We start from the raw sequence: 16,223 nt of genomic DNA, 5'->3' as shown, positions 1-16,223 counted from the left end.
CATCAAGCTAACATCACTTTGGTAGACAGCTGCTCATTACTGTGCTAATGTTTGGGGGGAAATATTCCTTACTAGACATTAAGACTGTGTAGAGATTGGTAGAAATAGAACTTAGCATGAATTTTGGCCAAAATCTCAGACCCTATCTCAAAACAGAATGACTGCATACCCAGCTGACAAGCTGTATTCCAACTGAGTCCAAACTGGAGTTGCCCTCCCATCATCTATAGTGCTAAACATAAACCCCTTTAATACTAGTGTGGACAAACTGGGATGGAACTTCACCTCTTGAAGAAATGATCCAGGGGCTATGATGTGTAGGTAACCACCTCTTACCAGTAATCACTTAAGCTCTTAGGAAAGAAGAGTAAAGCAATGCATACCTTGTTACCATCAGGGCCTGGTGGGCCAGCAGGACCACGGCTTCCAATGGGACCAGCAGGACCAACAGCACCACTTTCACCAGGCGGACCACGTTCACCCTGCAGGAAAAAAAGTGATTTGAGTTTTTCCTTCAGTTATTCCCTAGCTTAGAGGTTTCAAAGTACCGACCAGTAGCAATACAGGTTTATATGAACAAACCACCCAAGAACTGCGTTAGAATTGTGCAGAGTATCAGCTCAAGTGGTCATAAAATAAAGTGGACACAAATTCAGCACAGTGAAGTGGTGAAGTCTTGCATCGTGATAACAGCTGGCAAAGTAAAAGCATTTCTTGAAAATTGATTTTGGCTACTGTTGTTTGCTCTGGTAGCAGTGCCTTATGTTCTGTTGCCAATTGGAGCTTCTGATCCCAATTTGAGGGCAGATAATGGAATCTAGTGAAAATAGAGCCACAGTAATTGGGGAATAATTCTTTTACAGTGGCAAATATCTGGTGAATATTGGAGAATAAAGGTGACAGTGCTTACTAATGTGACTGGCACATAATCAGTGCAAGGATAAATTCTGAAGCAGAGGTCATCTGCAGATGTGAAAGTAGCCAGGCACTGGCCTTAAATGTACAGCAGAAGCTTTACTAAAAGCATCTCAAATTATCTCAGTGTGATGAAACTGGATGTTAGTGAATAATCTGATCAGGCATAATGGAGTTTTTTTAGTTATGCTGGAGAATCTGGGAGTCTGCATGAGGACTAGAATGTGGTCAAAGAAGTGACTCAAGTAATGCTGAAACACATCAATGATACAGAAGGTTAACTTCTATTGTGAAGTTCACCAACTAATACATCTTTTCATTATTTTTACGTATATTTTGTTAATGACAGAGAGGCAGAAAATGAAGAAATTAAATAGGCAGCTATCAGAAAGGTGGAAGCTGTTGTGGACAGGAAGAAGGGTAGGCAAGGGAAGAAATGAATAACATGCTGGAAGTGGGACAAAAGTCAAGAATGCAAAGCACCAGGCCATTTATTTAGGCACCAAAAATGAGGATTTGTGCTGTAAATAGGGATTTCAGCTGATGAAAATGACAGAAAGGGAAAGGTAACAGCAAATAGCTGACAATATGATGCAGATGTGACCTGGTACAAGCAGCAAGGCATCTTTAAGAAATGTTAATTTTGTTGTATAAAGCATAAGAAAGACCCAATTTGGAAAACAGAATGTAATATGCTCTGGGTGAGTATGAGATGCTTAAGGCAAGCTAGAGCACAGGTCAGTAATTGCTACTACAATGATAAAGGGAGTCTGGTTTGGATAGATTAGCCAAGCACAAGTTTAAAGAGGACATGGTTACTAATACAGACTCAGGGAGGAAAAGTGCTGTTTAAACTGATTGCCATAACTGGTGAGAGTGAATTGGATTATTTGTCATGAATACATTTAATCTGGAAGTCAGAAGGAAAGAGGAAGCAACAGAAGTCATTTAAGTATCAACCTCATTATAGGGTAGATTTGGAGAGCAAATAATTAATGAAAGAGTTTATAAACTACTTATTGCTCTGCAAAAATGAGACCTTCCTGCATGGCCTCCACAAAGAGCTCTTCACAGTGCAGGAATAATAGGAAACAGGAGGCAATGTCCTCTAAGGACTGTTCCAGGCTCTGGATTCATCCCACCATTTATTCACAAAGACATTAGGTAGGATCTGGCTAACAAGAGCTAATATGACTTAAATGGTTAGGCCGAGAGGGTGACACAGGCACTGGAGGTGAAAATTCTCACATTGCAATGGTCAGGCTAGGAAGGTGACACAGGCCCTGGAGATGAAAATTCTCACATTGCAATGGTCAGGACTGGCAAGGTGACACAGGCACTGGAGATGAAAATTCTCACATTGCAATGGTCAGGCTAGGAAGGTGACACAGGCCCTGGAGGTGAAAATTCTCTTGCGCATCAGGCCTCAGTATAAGACTGTAGGATCAGTCTTTTGTCATGCACATTCTCATTGTGAGGTTCATTACTACAGGATATCATCAACTGGTTAAGATTCATACTGCTTATCAGGAAGTTTACTAACACTTGCAACTATATAGACTCTGTGTCATACAATCATACAGCCTGACACATGCAAAGAGCAGAAAACATTCTCCCTCCTGCCTGGGAGCTTGTTGTCATACACTGGTTTCTGTAGCTAATAATGCTGTTTGTCTTGAGAATTTTGGAAATCTATACAGCTACTTACATTATTGAACACATTATAAAGACAATCTGGAGTAGATTTCAAATAAGTTACTCACTCTTGGGCCAGCAGGACCAGGAACACCAAATTCACCATGAAGACCCTAGAAGAACATAGATATATTTGTAAAGCTTCTTTCTAAAGCAAACTTACCAACTTAAATTGTGCTTTCTTTCTTAGCAGTAAATAGAAATGCTTCTCAAATTGCAGCAGCATATTGAAAACCTACAGACTAAACCAAATCTTCTAGATAGAAATAAACCCTTTTCATAGAGCTGCACAATATCTCAAAGCAGACATAGAATAATCATTGAATGGTCTGGGTGGGAAGAGTCCTCTGAAGGTCATCTAGTCCAACCCCCTCATCTTAAGAAAGAGTTAGCTTTTAAATTCCAAGCTCTTTTTTCAGGTACCTGCAATGTCAAGTCTTTCACAGGGATGTAACTATGAACATTAAAGGTGGTTCTGACACATAGAATGCACAATTTGCAGGTTGCAGACACTTTATAGAAGCAGAACCTAGAGCCTGACTTACCACTGAGCCACCTCAGTTGCACGTATTCATAAATGCACTGAAATCAACTGAGGTGCAAAAGCAAACTATTGGGAGTACTACAGGTTAGGTTGAACCTTGGAGATTTCAAAGGAAATCTGAAGTAAAGTATTTTCCATGTCCTGACTTGTCTTTTGGAGGAGGGGACAAAATATTATTGCTGCTTAAGGCTTTGCTAAGTTTCATGGCAAAAGTGTAAAAAGTGATGTTGCAAATTCCAACATCATTTGTGGCCAGCTTTAACAAAAGGGACTGTTAAAGCCTGTATGTAACATGGATTGCTTTGCTCTGGCAAATTGATCCAACAGGCCTTTGTGTGCAATTGTAAACATGATGCTTGTGCAATGCCAGCCCCTGCCTGTGGAGTGCTGTCTGTCACTCACCCTTTCTCCTGGTTTACCAGCTTCACCAGCTGGACCTGAAGGACCAGGTAGACCCTAAGAGAGAACAAACAAGAATACAAACAAAGTGAAGGCTGAAGCACTTCATGCTTCGTAAACCATAGGTAAGTTTGAGCCGAGCACGTGGTAACTTACCTGGAAGCCAGGAGGGCCAGCAGGACCTGTTTCACCCTTCCCACCTTGGTTGCCCTGGATGGAATGAAAACCAAGTGATTAACTTGGAAGGAGAAATACAGGAACACAGGTTTTGAAATGGAAAGTTTCAGTCATGAAAGGTAAATCACAAACTGGATCTATGTGGAAGCTGTTACTTACAGTGACTCCAGGAGGACCTTGAGCACCATTGTTTCCCTCTGGACCAGGAGCACCCTAGAAGTGTTCAAGCAGAAAGCTGTTATCAAAGTTTTGATTTGTGCATCATACCTACTACAATGATTCTGTGCCCAAATCAAAAATGTCTGGTTCCATATTTTGAACTTCACCATTTAGCTGTAATAGCTTCTCTGTCAAAGGGAACTAAAGACCCTTTCCATTTTAAATCACAGAATCATTTTGGTTGGAGAAGACCTCCAAGATCATCAAGTCCAACCATCATATTCTGGTGATTGTTTTAGTTATTGCAGCACGTTAATCCTTAAGGAAACTTCTTTGGGAATTACAGATTATAAGAACCTGGCTGATAGCATTTTCCCCACAATAGACCAATTATTTGGTCCCTTAAATTAAAGAATTAAGTTGGAAATTTACAAGATAAATTAAAAACCATTCACTGTCCTCAACAATTTGCATGGGGACTGCTGTTTTGTCCTCTTCATAGTTAGCTAATACTCAATTATTAATTATTTATACTTGAGAAGGGCAGTTTTCACTTACCCTTTAAGTAATGTTCCTCACTGATATGAGGCTAGATAAACGCATTCCCTAGTGCTTTTCTATTTCATCATCTATTCATGTTTGCACAAGACCATGCTATCTTATTACAAAGGCTTTAAAAAGCTACCTTTCTTTTTCAGGAGGTTGATAAAGCAAATATATCCACTTACCCGTGGGCCAGCAAGACCAACATTGCCTCTTTCACCAGGTTTGCCAGGTTCACCCTGAAGTTGAAAGATAAAAAAGTTAACCAACACTTCACAGTAGACTCCATTTAAGCCACTAAACTGATACCCTCCTTGCCAGAAAATGTAGTGTAGTAATTTCTTTAACCCTAATTCAAACACTCACAAGTGAGCTTTAGATTGTGCTTCACAAATAACAATAGTCTGGAACTGAAACTCAGGCTTGGCCACCAATCTTTACAGAACTGTTACAGAAATGCTAAGATGGGCATGCAGGAATGGTAATTTAGACATCTTTGTAATCACTTCAATGTCCAAATATTCCTGATCTAATGGCATTGGTTTTCCTTTGTTTAATCGTATTTTAGATAGGTAGAAAATAATTTAAACCAGAACACTTGAATGTAAATGGATGCCATCCAATAAGCAGTACAGGAGGACATGGGAAGATGTATTTGATTGTTAATAGTTGAGGAGCTACAGATTGGTCTGGAATTACTTTATGCTAATAGGAAGTTTCTGTGCTGTACTTACAGTAGGACCTTTTGGTCCAGGGAATCCAATGTTGCCAGGCTCACCTCTGTTACCAGCTGGGCCAATTGGTCCAACCCTACCATCTGCTCCAGGGAAACCCTAGAAAACAAATCATACTATTAAAGAGTTCAGTTTTAGGAGCAACACGTAGTGACAAGAAGCAAATGCCACTGAACTTTTAATCACTGTTTCTGCGTTGCATGCTCATGCATCCCTCTGTTTTTCTTCTTCTTCCCCTTCCAGGACACAGGTCTGATCTGAGACCCACAGAGATGAATGAGAGTTTTCTCACTGATCTCTGAGCAACAGGGCAGTAAATCATGCTGGGTTTACAGAAAGTTGCATTAGAGCTCAGTGCTGAGATCTTTGCTTGTTAAAATCTCAGTTTATGTCTGTGTTTCACAGGCAATGGGGAAAGAGAATGAAAAGCAAAGTACTTACAACAGGACCTTCCTTGCCAGCAGGGCCTGGGCTTCCAGGCTGACCTGGGAGACCCTGAGAAAGGAAAGGTTTTATGTTTTTAGAAGGAAACCAACTCACCCAACAATTAACCAACATATTTTGTCTACATGCACACATACACACACAGAGGTGCCAAGTCATAAACAGGCAGGTGTGTGCTCCCTTGCCAGTTGCAAATTAGCATAAGTAGGTACCTGTTTTACTCAGATCAATTCATTTAGGCTCTGCTTTAGCAGAGAATGTGCTTAAGTATCTGCAGATGCCTAACAGTTCATGTGTGCGTTGAAGACTCTTAGACTTCATGGGGGTAGGAAGAGAAAGAGTAGATTAAAGAGGACAAAAGACAATGACATGGACATAGTCTGGCTGTTTTCAGTGAAATCATTTGCAAAATCAAATGGAAATGATTGAGATCAACCATCTCACATCATTTTAGTAGGGGCTGCTGTTCTGTAACTAAACGAGGATACACACACTTCAGCTGTGATCTTAATGATCACATTCTGTAACTCATCACAAGCAGAACCCCCTCTCAGAACTCAATGCAGTACCCAGTACACTGCTCTGTGACAAGGCAATCAAATGCTACCACTGACAAAAGAAAGCAATTTCAATAAACATTTTGATGCTTCTTAATCATTTCCTCATGCATGTTATTTTCAGTAGAGCAGTGGTGGGCACAGGTTGAGTTTTTGCACTTGGATTTCTGAATAATTTTGTCTCTGAATTGTCTAAGTATTCTTCTTTTGCCCAGTTGAAACTTAACACCAGAGTTCAAACTTACTCTTGGACCCATAAGACCAGGTTCACCAGGACGGCCACCATCCCCATTAGGACCCTTAGCACCAGCAGGACCACTAGCACCACGGTTACCAGCAGGTCCCTACCAAAATAAATACATAAAATCAGGCAAAGGTAGCAAAAAGCATCACTCATCTGCATATATAATAGAAAAGTGACAAGAAATTATGATCCAGGCAAAAGTCTTACCATGACACCAGCTCTGCCATCAGCTCCAGGGAGACCTCGAGATCCAGGCACACCCTGCAAGTGAACACAAAACAAATCAGGAGAAGGAAAGGAAGAAATCTGCTCTGTAAGGTATGGAGTGCTTGCTAAATTTCAGCTTTCCAAGCAGGTCTGCTGAATTTGAGGTAAGTGCAGCTCTAAGCACACTCACCTCTGTGTAAATGTGTATTGAGAGAGAAACCTCTCACACTTCCTATAGATTTCTTTAAGTTCTGATGTGCTTGCATCACAGCATTCTCATGTTCATTGTAACCTAACAGTGGCTCTAGCCAGCAGCTAGTATCCCACAATCTGGCCCACACAGTGTCACCTTCACTTTTCTGGAGAGATGTACTGGCTTCTCTCTGACTCTGGAGACCCTATCCAAGGTGCAACACTGAATCTTGAGATCTACCAAAAAAACAAAAGGGTGGAAACACTGCCATTTTCCTATTATTGCCCTGTGAATTCTTTTACTGCATGAAGCCACATGCCTCCTCAAGTTCAGAGTGGTTTCCTCACCCAGTGAAAAGGGTACTTAGGGACCTTTGAAGATACTGAAGCCTTCTGTCTCACATTATGTGTGAGCCAATTATAATCTATTTTAAGCAGTTAAATCCCATCACAAAGCTGTAAGACTCAAAGATAATTCACTAAATATTACACAATGGAAAAATCAAAACAACCTCTAATGACTTCAGAGATAAGATAGTAAACAGCACTAATATAAAGCAAAAAAAAGGTTTGATCCAAATTTATCAAAAGGCTCAGAATTGCAAATCTTTGTTTAGCAGCATTCATGTAAATTTAAATGCTCATAATTACTTCATTTGCCTTTGTGACTTTAGATTTATTTCATCTTTCCTTTTTTGTTTCTAATTCTAGAACATGAAAAGCAAACCTACTCTTAGACCAGCAGGGCCTGGGGGACCAGTAGAGCCGGGTTCACCATTGCTGCCTCTCTTGCCTTCCTCACCACTAGGACCAGGAGGGCCAGGGGGTCCAGCAGCACCCTAGTTGAGGTGAACAGAGAAGAAGAAATCAGATGCAGTGTTGCAGATACCATCAGGCTTTTTGATTGAAAAACCTTTCACACATTGCCATACTTACAGGCTCACCCTTGTTACCACTTTCTCCTTTGGCACCAGCAGGGCCTGGTTCACCCTAGAGTCCCAAACAAAAAAGATCACAGAATTAAACACTATTCCATAATCTCTTTTCTACCTAAACAGGATTTTTCATGTATCAAAACATTTTTTAATCATGCAATTTGGCTTAATAGGCACAAAAACATGTTAAACATGCTTATAAATGACAGTAACTGAACTATGACACGTTCAGGGCTGGTTCCTCTACTGAGGACACCCATTAAGGCCCTAGCTGTAGGGTTGCTGCCACATCTCTCTTGATACTATCCAGAAGAACAGAAACAAAAGAGAGTGCAAAGCAAATCTCTTTCAGCATCTGAAGAAAGCAGTGAGATAGAAAAATTAACCACCATGTTTAATTGTAGTGGATCGAGAAAAGAATATCTGTGTTAAGCACAAAAATATATCCAGAGAAATCTCTGGACGCTGTGTCCAGCTGTGTCCAACTGAAGATATGCAGTCTAATAACTTACAACAAGTCCTCTAGCACCACTAGGACCAGCAGGACCTGGAGGACCAGGAATACCACGGGGACCAGGCAGACCAGGAGCACCAGCAACACCAGGAAGACCCTGTCCAACAGAGAGGAAAAAAAGGTATTATGAGCCCATTACCTGTTCTGTTGCATTAATTGAATTGGGTGTTTTTAGAGCAAAAAAAAGTGTAAACATGGCCGTACTTACAGCTGCACCCTTAGCCCCAGGAAGGCCATTAGCACCAGGGTTGCCCTATCAAGAAAGAGAACAATAGCAGTTAATTCAGAGTCTCAGGTGCACCCATCCAACAATAGTGAAAATCTGGCAAGTTACTCACTGGAGGGCCAACAGGACCACTAGACCCAGGAAGTCCCATCTCTCCTCTTGGACCAGCAGGACCAGTAGGACCAACATTACCAGCAGGTCCAATTTCACCCTGTTTGGGAGAAGGACAGAGCCCTCAGTCAGTGCACACAGTGCTAGGGCAATCCCAAGCAGTCATAGTTCACCCTGGACATGTAGACAGTCTTCTCTCGAAACTACATGCTGAGAACACGCTCATATCTGCACCAGAAAAGACTTCATGGCTTCAAGAAGTCTTGTATTTTGACAAAAATAACCAGGATGGGCATCTCGGTTTTTCCTTATCTTCCCTCAGTTAACAGTAAGAGGTCTAGCAAGCAATACTTTCATTTTCTTCTACAGGGGGATCAAGATAAGAGTTTTGTCTGTTGTGACATGGAGTTTGTGTGCTTGTGTTAAGGGTGAAACGCTGTATCACACTACACCTGTGTATGCGGCTCTCAGCTGTGAAATCTGTAAATGCAGTGCATGGGCCCCAAATCCTCTGTCCTTCTTTGGACAAAGTAAAATCAAAATAATGAGAATCTTCCCTAGATAATAATGCTGAGGTCTGAACAATAAACTGAATCATCTAAGCTATACTCTGGAAGAACTAAATGGCACTGCCCCAAACTTGAAATGTTTAAGTGCAACTTTCTCCATAATTACAGAGAAACCACATCAAGAAAATCTTGAAATTACATCAAGTACTTGGGTTGGAAGGAGCCAGATACTTAACTGCAGCTCCTTAGTCCTCCACTAATTCTGTAAATTGATGTAATCTGCTTATTTATCACGATCTGTCTCTCCTTTCAGAGGCGTATACAACTGCACCACATAGGAAGCAGCAAAAAGAAAACAGAGGTTGTGTGTCTTCCTGAACCTACACAGCATCACTCTGAACCTACACAGCATCAATCTTCAGTTGTGCAATATCTGCTGTATTTTAAATTATCTTATCTAACATCCTCCAAATACTGTAGGAATTCATCCTCACCCTGACTGCTACAAAAAGCATTTCTCTTTCAGAGAGGGCTTTTTTCTGTTGCCTAGCAACACTTGTTACTGTATTTCACCTTCACTATCAAATATACCATCATAAACAGATGGCCATACCTTTGCACCAGGACCACCTGGGAAGCCTGGAGGACCAGCAGCACCAATAGGGCCCTAGGAAACGGAAGAGAAGCAGTTGTGTAAGGGCACTCAGAGATGACATAAAAATTTTGCTTGCTGAAGAAAAGAGATTTAAAACAATGCACATTTACTTAGACGCTCTTGCACATGACCATCTCACACAACCAGCTGCCTTTTGGAACTTTAAACTGACAGACCTGGCTCACTATAAAGAGGTAGGAGTGAGGACAGCACTGAGAAACATTTGCAGTGCGGATGAAGCGTGAATTAAGCAACAATTTTGTAAAACCTTGCCTGAGACAGAATCAGAGGATGGGCAGAGGCAGGCATCTGCAAGGCAAGATGTCTGTCTGTGAAGTCCCACAATGAATGAAGGGAGCTCTGCATCCTGCATATGCAGCTCTTAGGTGGCTGTTTCCAACACCTCTACTGTGCAGAGGTGTGCAAGCTTTCATACCAGTGGTCCTTCTGGACAGCTGGTCACACACAACAGCCCTGTGCTGGTGACAGCATTCTTCCTTCATCACACGAAGGAAGAGGGCTGGTAAGATCTCTGCATGCTTTACAAGGCAATACTTGGCACAACTTACATTGAAGTCAGTAAGAATGCACCAAAAATTGGATTATGGTTAAGAGCAGCTGAGGGCAGGAGCTGATTCCAACATGTGAATGCACTCCAAATCTTGCTTCATACCCAGAATGAGCCTTCTGAGGCAGTGAATATGTGCAGCCCCAGTGCTTTTTCATTCAGCTGGGTGGTTTTTATGTCACAGGCAATGGCATGTCAGCTTAAGAAGGCCTTCTACTGGTTCTACTACGTCTGTGAGATTTGTAATGACAATGGGTTTATGAAGCTTGCTAAGGTACAGTACCCAGACACCACAAGAGAAGATGCACTGATGGATTCATAGCCTTTGTTACTCTTTAATGAAATAACCAATTCATTCCTACCTAGTGGGAGTTGATACCTACTTTTTTTTGTGAGCTAAAATCTTTCAATTAGAAATACTTGTTCTAAAACTGCCTCACAAATCCAAGGGAACAAAAATTGGTCAGCTGGCAAAGAGGAATTGGATATCAACATTCTATAACCTCTCGTTTGTATAAATGGAGTACCTGAAATTCTCACTGATTTTGCATTAAGTAAAGCAAAAAAACAAACCACTCTGTAAGGTAGGAATGAAAAGACAAACTTCCAGACTGCCTATTGCAATGACTCTTTCATGTTTTGAATTCCCAGTGGCAAGAAGAATAAATCATTCTTTATGCTTTAGTTTTGAAAACAAGAGTGTTAATGAGTGCTGTGCAGAATGTTTCCAGCACCATAACCTGAGTATATGTAAAATAACTTTAGCCTGACATAGTCACTGGGACCCAATATGCTGTTCTGCTGCAGTCCTGCATAGTAACACCTCTGCAATCAGCAGCTCCAGGATAGTTTTCATATAGTAGAATCATAGAATGGTTTGGGTTAGAGGGGACCTTAATTATCACTGAAATACAAGCCCCATGCTATGGGCAGTGACACCAGCTTGCTCAAGGCCCTAGCCAACCTGCCTTTGAACACTGTCAGGTTTGGAACCTCCACAATTTCTCGGGCAAACTGTTCCAGTACCTCACCACCCTCATGGGGCAGAATTTCTTCCTAATGTCTCATCGCAATCCAGCTTCCTTCAGCCTGAAGGCATTACCCCTTGTCCTAGCCCTACACACCTTCATAAAAAGCCCATCTCGAGCTACAGGGTTGCCTTCAAGATAGCTGAAATGTTTTGGTTCTACTACAAAATCTAACATCAGTTCTTATCTATCAGGTCTCTAATTGCCTACAATTTAAATATCCAACTAGATGTATTTTTTTAATACCCCACATAGCAGAACTGCAGCAAAATTCCCACCTATGCAAACATTCTACTCTGTTCAAGCATGACAGATGTTTCAAATGACAAGGAGTATTAAAAGTAACTTTAGCATATTTAACACAACCAGGTATGGCTTCAGCATTGATTCCAGTTTTGAAGGAAGGAAGGAGAAACTGTCCTGGGCTATGCCTCAATTCTTTTTACAGCTTTTAAACTGAAACAAATGAGGTTTGCTGAAATCAGTGTGTGCTATGGCGACACTAACTCCTCTCAAATGATCTACACTGGATCAACATGGAGCAGAATAGTTTTTACCAGTCATATCAGGACAGCTGGATCTTGCTGACTTTTCACACTAGCTCACATAGCTCAGGTATGAATAGTGAATGAAAAAGGTTGGCTCCTGCTAGACAGGACAATGTTGCAGGTACAAAGCTGCGTCCTGAAGAGTATATAATAGTTTGGGATGCTTATAATTAGTCACCTGCAATGGGTGCATGGTATATATCTGTTAAAAGATGTAAAGATTCATTGGTTTGGGGATGAGAACAGTTCTGTCAGGGTGTTGGAAATGCGAATTTATCAAGTGTTTCCCTATGAACTCACCAGAGCAAATGAGAGAATCTTTGGTTCCTTTGACACAAATGTGTTAGATATAAATCCTGAGGCTCTCAGGATATTGCCTGCAAATAATTCTTTTTGTGATGATCTGATAAGCAGCAGTTGCATTAAAAACATAACTTCTCAGAAGCCCAAAAAATCCTCTGCTAACAGAAAGAGGGACACAGGCCCAATGGGTTCCAGATTGTCAAAGATAACGACTGAAACTTACAGCAGGTCCGGTGGGGCCAGTGCTGCCATCACTTCCACGAGCACCCTGTGAGGAGAGAACAAAATTGAGTTTGAAAAGAGAGTCAAAGATCAGAGAAAGCCACAGTAGGTGGCTGGTCATGATGACAAACAGTGATGGGAAGCCACTTACAGCTGGTCCAGGGGCACCTATTCTTCCTCTCTCACCAGGGAGACCACGAGCACCCTGAAAGAAAAATTAATTTAACTCATTTCTATCTATGCACAAAGATACACAATTTTTTTCTCCTTTGCTAAGTGTCTATAGGAAGTGTTTTGTAGCCAGGCAATTCTGTTTTAAATATTCACATACTATTACATTAGAGTATCTATCTAGCTGAAGTATCACTGATGACAAAAAACTGACCAAAATGGTGGCTGAATCTTATCTATCAGATCAACATTTTCCACAGCAGCAATAAATACTTACAGGTTGTCCTGGGGTACCATTTTCACCAGGGGCACCAGGTTCTCCCTATGCAAAAGAAAGATTGCAGGCTTCAGCTACTTAAAGGATGCTTTAAACAGATAGCACATCATCATCTAGAGGCATTCAGCTGCTGGATTTTAACCGTCTGTCTTCTGTAGCGCTTGCACCACAGTACACAAGAGCAGGAACATCAAGTCCTAAGATCTCTGCATATACTGGAACATAGCCAGTGGGAATCCTTAGGAGAGGAGGGCCAGAGCAAGTCAGCTTTCTTTGCCCATCTCAGCTTTCTTTACCCCCTTTCTTTATTCTGATATTTACACCTAAGAGCTAAGTTGTGGGTAGTCAACTACCAATTCAAATCAGTCATAGAATCATAGAATGGTTTGGGCTGTAAGGGACCTTAAAGATTCTCTAGTTCCAATGCCCCTGCCATGAAAAAAAATCAGCAGCTGTTTTTTAAGCTAGAGCAGAAGCAGAATGATACTTTCTTTTGCCTTAGGTTAAGGTGACAAAGTTCCAGTCAACTGGCTGGAAAGAAGGATCTTCCTCAGGTATTTTTAACTTGAGACCAATAATACTGAGATATAAGCCATCAAAAAATTACTCCTTGCCCTTTAATAGTAATTGTTCTCCAAGCAGTTGGTCTAGACTGATCTACAGTGATGAGTCCTTGTCCTAGAGCACTTGTATCTGGAATATATTTGAATGTATCTTGTCTTAAATGCTGCAAACAGCACACATTTTTGCCTTCATCAGTACTTTCACAGTTATATTGGAAAACAAGCATCATAAAACTAGGTCATTCACAGTCAGATTAGCACTCTTACTAATAACTCTTCTTTCCTTTATTTAGTTGCTTTATCTGTTTTTAAACTCCAGTGACTGGACAGAATATGGCCCCAGGGATGATTTCTTATGTTAAGGTATATGTACATCCTACATGGATCCACTGACTTCTAGATTAATGCAGCTGAGCAATGTTTAATGACAACATGGAAGATTGATTGGAGGGGACTTCATGTATCTTTCACTAGAAAGAGCTACAAAAGCATCCTAAATATTCAGATTTCATATTTACCTTGGTACCAGGAGTACCAGGTTGTCCCTTTTGACCATCCAGACCATTGTGTCCCTATATTGAGTAGAAAAAGAAATATTAATGGCTATACACAAACTCTTAGTCTTCTAAAGCTTTTGTTGCATACTAAATTATTTCTTAATATAATCTTAAGATTAAAAAAAAGAAAAAAATCTTTCATATCAGGATATTAAAAACTTCAAAGAAGTTCATGCACTCGTAACTTTGAGGGGATTTCCAGGGGTTCTCAGTATGCTGAAGTAACTGTTCAGGGGAAAAAGTAGGTATAGACTCACCCTAATTCCCTTAAAGCCAGGCAGACCTGGAGTTCCAGGGAAACCACGAGCACCCTAAAAACACACAGTGCATGAATTATTGTCTCTCATATTATAGTGCAGTTAAAGCGAAAGAAAAGTAGTTTAGTCTTTCAATAAAATTAATGAGCAGATTTGGGCTGTGACAATTCAAGTGAGGAACACAGTTCCTACCCTAACCAGGACCAGACTTGTTCCAAGACTAAGAGTAATCAATCTGCTTTTCCAGTTGTGAAGCTCAGAAATGTCATGCATTAACATGTGATAGCACAGCTGGTTTGGCTTCCTGTGCTAGAGGTATCTATCCCTGTGAAACTCCTCACTCTTTCACTTCTGTACCCTAATTACCCTGTCTTTACTGGGGGCAGAGGAACACACAAAACAAAAGTATAATTATAATGATATCCCCATAGGAAAGAATTGAATTTGTATTAATCTTACAGGGAATATTGCTGGACTGTTAATGTGTGCAGTGCAAAAATATTGTTAGGTTTCACTGATAAGAGAATTGTTTTGTATTATCTACATACCTGAGGGCCAGCAACACCCCTCTCACCAGGTCTTCCAGGTTTGCCAGGGTGACCCTAAAAATGCAGTACAAATGCACTAAGAAGAAAAGCACATTTGATAAAACATAAAAGCATCAAAAAAAGGTAAAGACATGGCAAAGTTTCTCTTTTTCAACAAGCACAGAGAGATGGTTAGCTTTAAAGTGTCCTTCTCTCTGTATTCAGAAAGCTAAACAGTGAATTTGAAGTGATCTATTTTTGGTACATTTCCAACATACATCATCCCCTCTACTGTAAAATAATTATTTCAGAGGTTTATTCTACCCCTTATTACAAAGCAGTGAAAAAAGGATGGCCAATAGAATGCTTAGCTTAACAGTAACCTACTGTTGGAATTGAGTCACAGACCCAAAAGAGATTACAGACATTTAATATCCACTTACATCTTCACCAGCCTTTCCTGGAGGACCAGGGGGACCACGAGGACCCTGTGGACCCTGTTAAAAACAGATTGAGGATTACTTGAAGTATTCTTCAGGTAAATCTTCTGGCTTCTGACTTGAGTTGGGGCAGGGCTGGAGTCTAGTTGACTTTGCACATTGTGATTCCAGTCTGAATGAGTCTTAATCTAAGTGGTCAACTCTGATTCTGTAACAGAATCAAGCAGGAATATCCAATTCAAATATTCCAGGATGTGCATATGGACAGGAGAAACAGACCTAGGTACTACTACTACACACTACTAGGTGTCCTGTTTCTAATGCTAACAGTGTCTGTATGTGAAGCCTGTACTTACTGTTTGACCAGGTTCACCAGGCTCACCAGGAAGACCTTGAAAACCAGGAGGACCCTAAAAAAGGGAGATTTTTGTTAGAGTGTGAACGAGCCATTCTGGGCTTGTCAATGTTAATTAGTCAGCAGGAGAGATGAGACTATACTTACAGGGGGTCCAGATGCTCCAGGTGGGCCTCTGGGTCCCATTAAACCCTAGGGAAGAAAAATCACAAAAATCACCATGATATAAACCCCATCTACAACACCAGTTACTGGTATGCCTAAAATTTTGGTAAGCAGTATGGTTTCCAGTGTGCAACGTCCAAATCAAGTTAGGATTATTGAAGAGATCTGCATGAATTTGCACAGGCAGTCTAAGTGCAAACCAGACCTTCTAATGGTAAAGAACCAGCACAGAAGCCATTGCAATGATTATGGTTGGGAACCTTGGGATTAGGCTTCTTAATCTACTCTTGTTAGCAAGTGTGTTGTTTTATTTTTCTATCTGCCCTCTCCCTTCCTGTGCATGGACTTCCAGGATTTAAGGACAAAGCTGGCATCGACACATTAGGAAAGGTTGTATTTTTGGGACCTCTCAATTTCATCATGATTTTCAAGAGATGCTGGGGAAAAAAAGATCAGTAGAGAGGTAAAAGGGAAAATAAAGG

At 40.9% G+C, this 16,223-nt stretch overlaps 1 protein-coding gene across 1 annotated transcript in view; it reads right to left on the bottom strand.

The window, feature by feature from the left end:
- The window catches only part of COL1A2 (collagen type I alpha 2 chain), a 40,598-nt gene that overhangs the window by 15,799 nt on the left and 8,576 nt on the right, over positions 1-16,223 (bottom strand). The window contains exons 7-31 of the mRNA XM_054384901.1: positions 15,724-15,768; positions 15,578-15,631; positions 15,225-15,278; positions 14,803-14,856; positions 14,255-14,308; positions 13,959-14,012; positions 12,878-12,922; positions 12,581-12,634; positions 12,431-12,475; positions 9,719-9,772; positions 8,598-8,696; positions 8,468-8,512; positions 8,258-8,356; positions 7,747-7,800; positions 7,542-7,649; positions 6,619-6,672; positions 6,413-6,511; positions 5,608-5,661; positions 5,167-5,265; positions 4,618-4,671; positions 3,890-3,943; positions 3,710-3,763; positions 3,557-3,610; positions 2,679-2,723; positions 384-482 (exon numbers count right to left, since the gene is read on the bottom strand). Of these exons, the coding sequence (XP_054240876.1) occupies positions 384-482; positions 2,679-2,723; positions 3,557-3,610; positions 3,710-3,763; positions 3,890-3,943; positions 4,618-4,671; positions 5,167-5,265; positions 5,608-5,661; positions 6,413-6,511; positions 6,619-6,672; positions 7,542-7,649; positions 7,747-7,800; positions 8,258-8,356; positions 8,468-8,512; positions 8,598-8,696; positions 9,719-9,772; positions 12,431-12,475; positions 12,581-12,634; positions 12,878-12,922; positions 13,959-14,012; positions 14,255-14,308; positions 14,803-14,856; positions 15,225-15,278; positions 15,578-15,631; positions 15,724-15,768 (1,584 nt within the window). The remainder of the gene's footprint in view (positions 1-383; positions 483-2,678; positions 2,724-3,556; positions 3,611-3,709; positions 3,764-3,889; positions 3,944-4,617; positions 4,672-5,166; positions 5,266-5,607; positions 5,662-6,412; positions 6,512-6,618; positions 6,673-7,541; positions 7,650-7,746; positions 7,801-8,257; positions 8,357-8,467; positions 8,513-8,597; positions 8,697-9,718; positions 9,773-12,430; positions 12,476-12,580; positions 12,635-12,877; positions 12,923-13,958; positions 14,013-14,254; positions 14,309-14,802; positions 14,857-15,224; positions 15,279-15,577; positions 15,632-15,723; positions 15,769-16,223) is intronic.

Source organism: Indicator indicator, chromosome 11 (genome assembly GCF_027791375.1).
Source record: "Indicator indicator isolate 239-I01 chromosome 11, UM_Iind_1.1, whole genome shotgun sequence".
Lineage (NCBI taxonomy): Eukaryota > Metazoa > Chordata > Aves > Piciformes > Indicatoridae > Indicator > Indicator indicator.
This window is presented reverse-complemented; position numbering and strand designations above follow the sequence as displayed.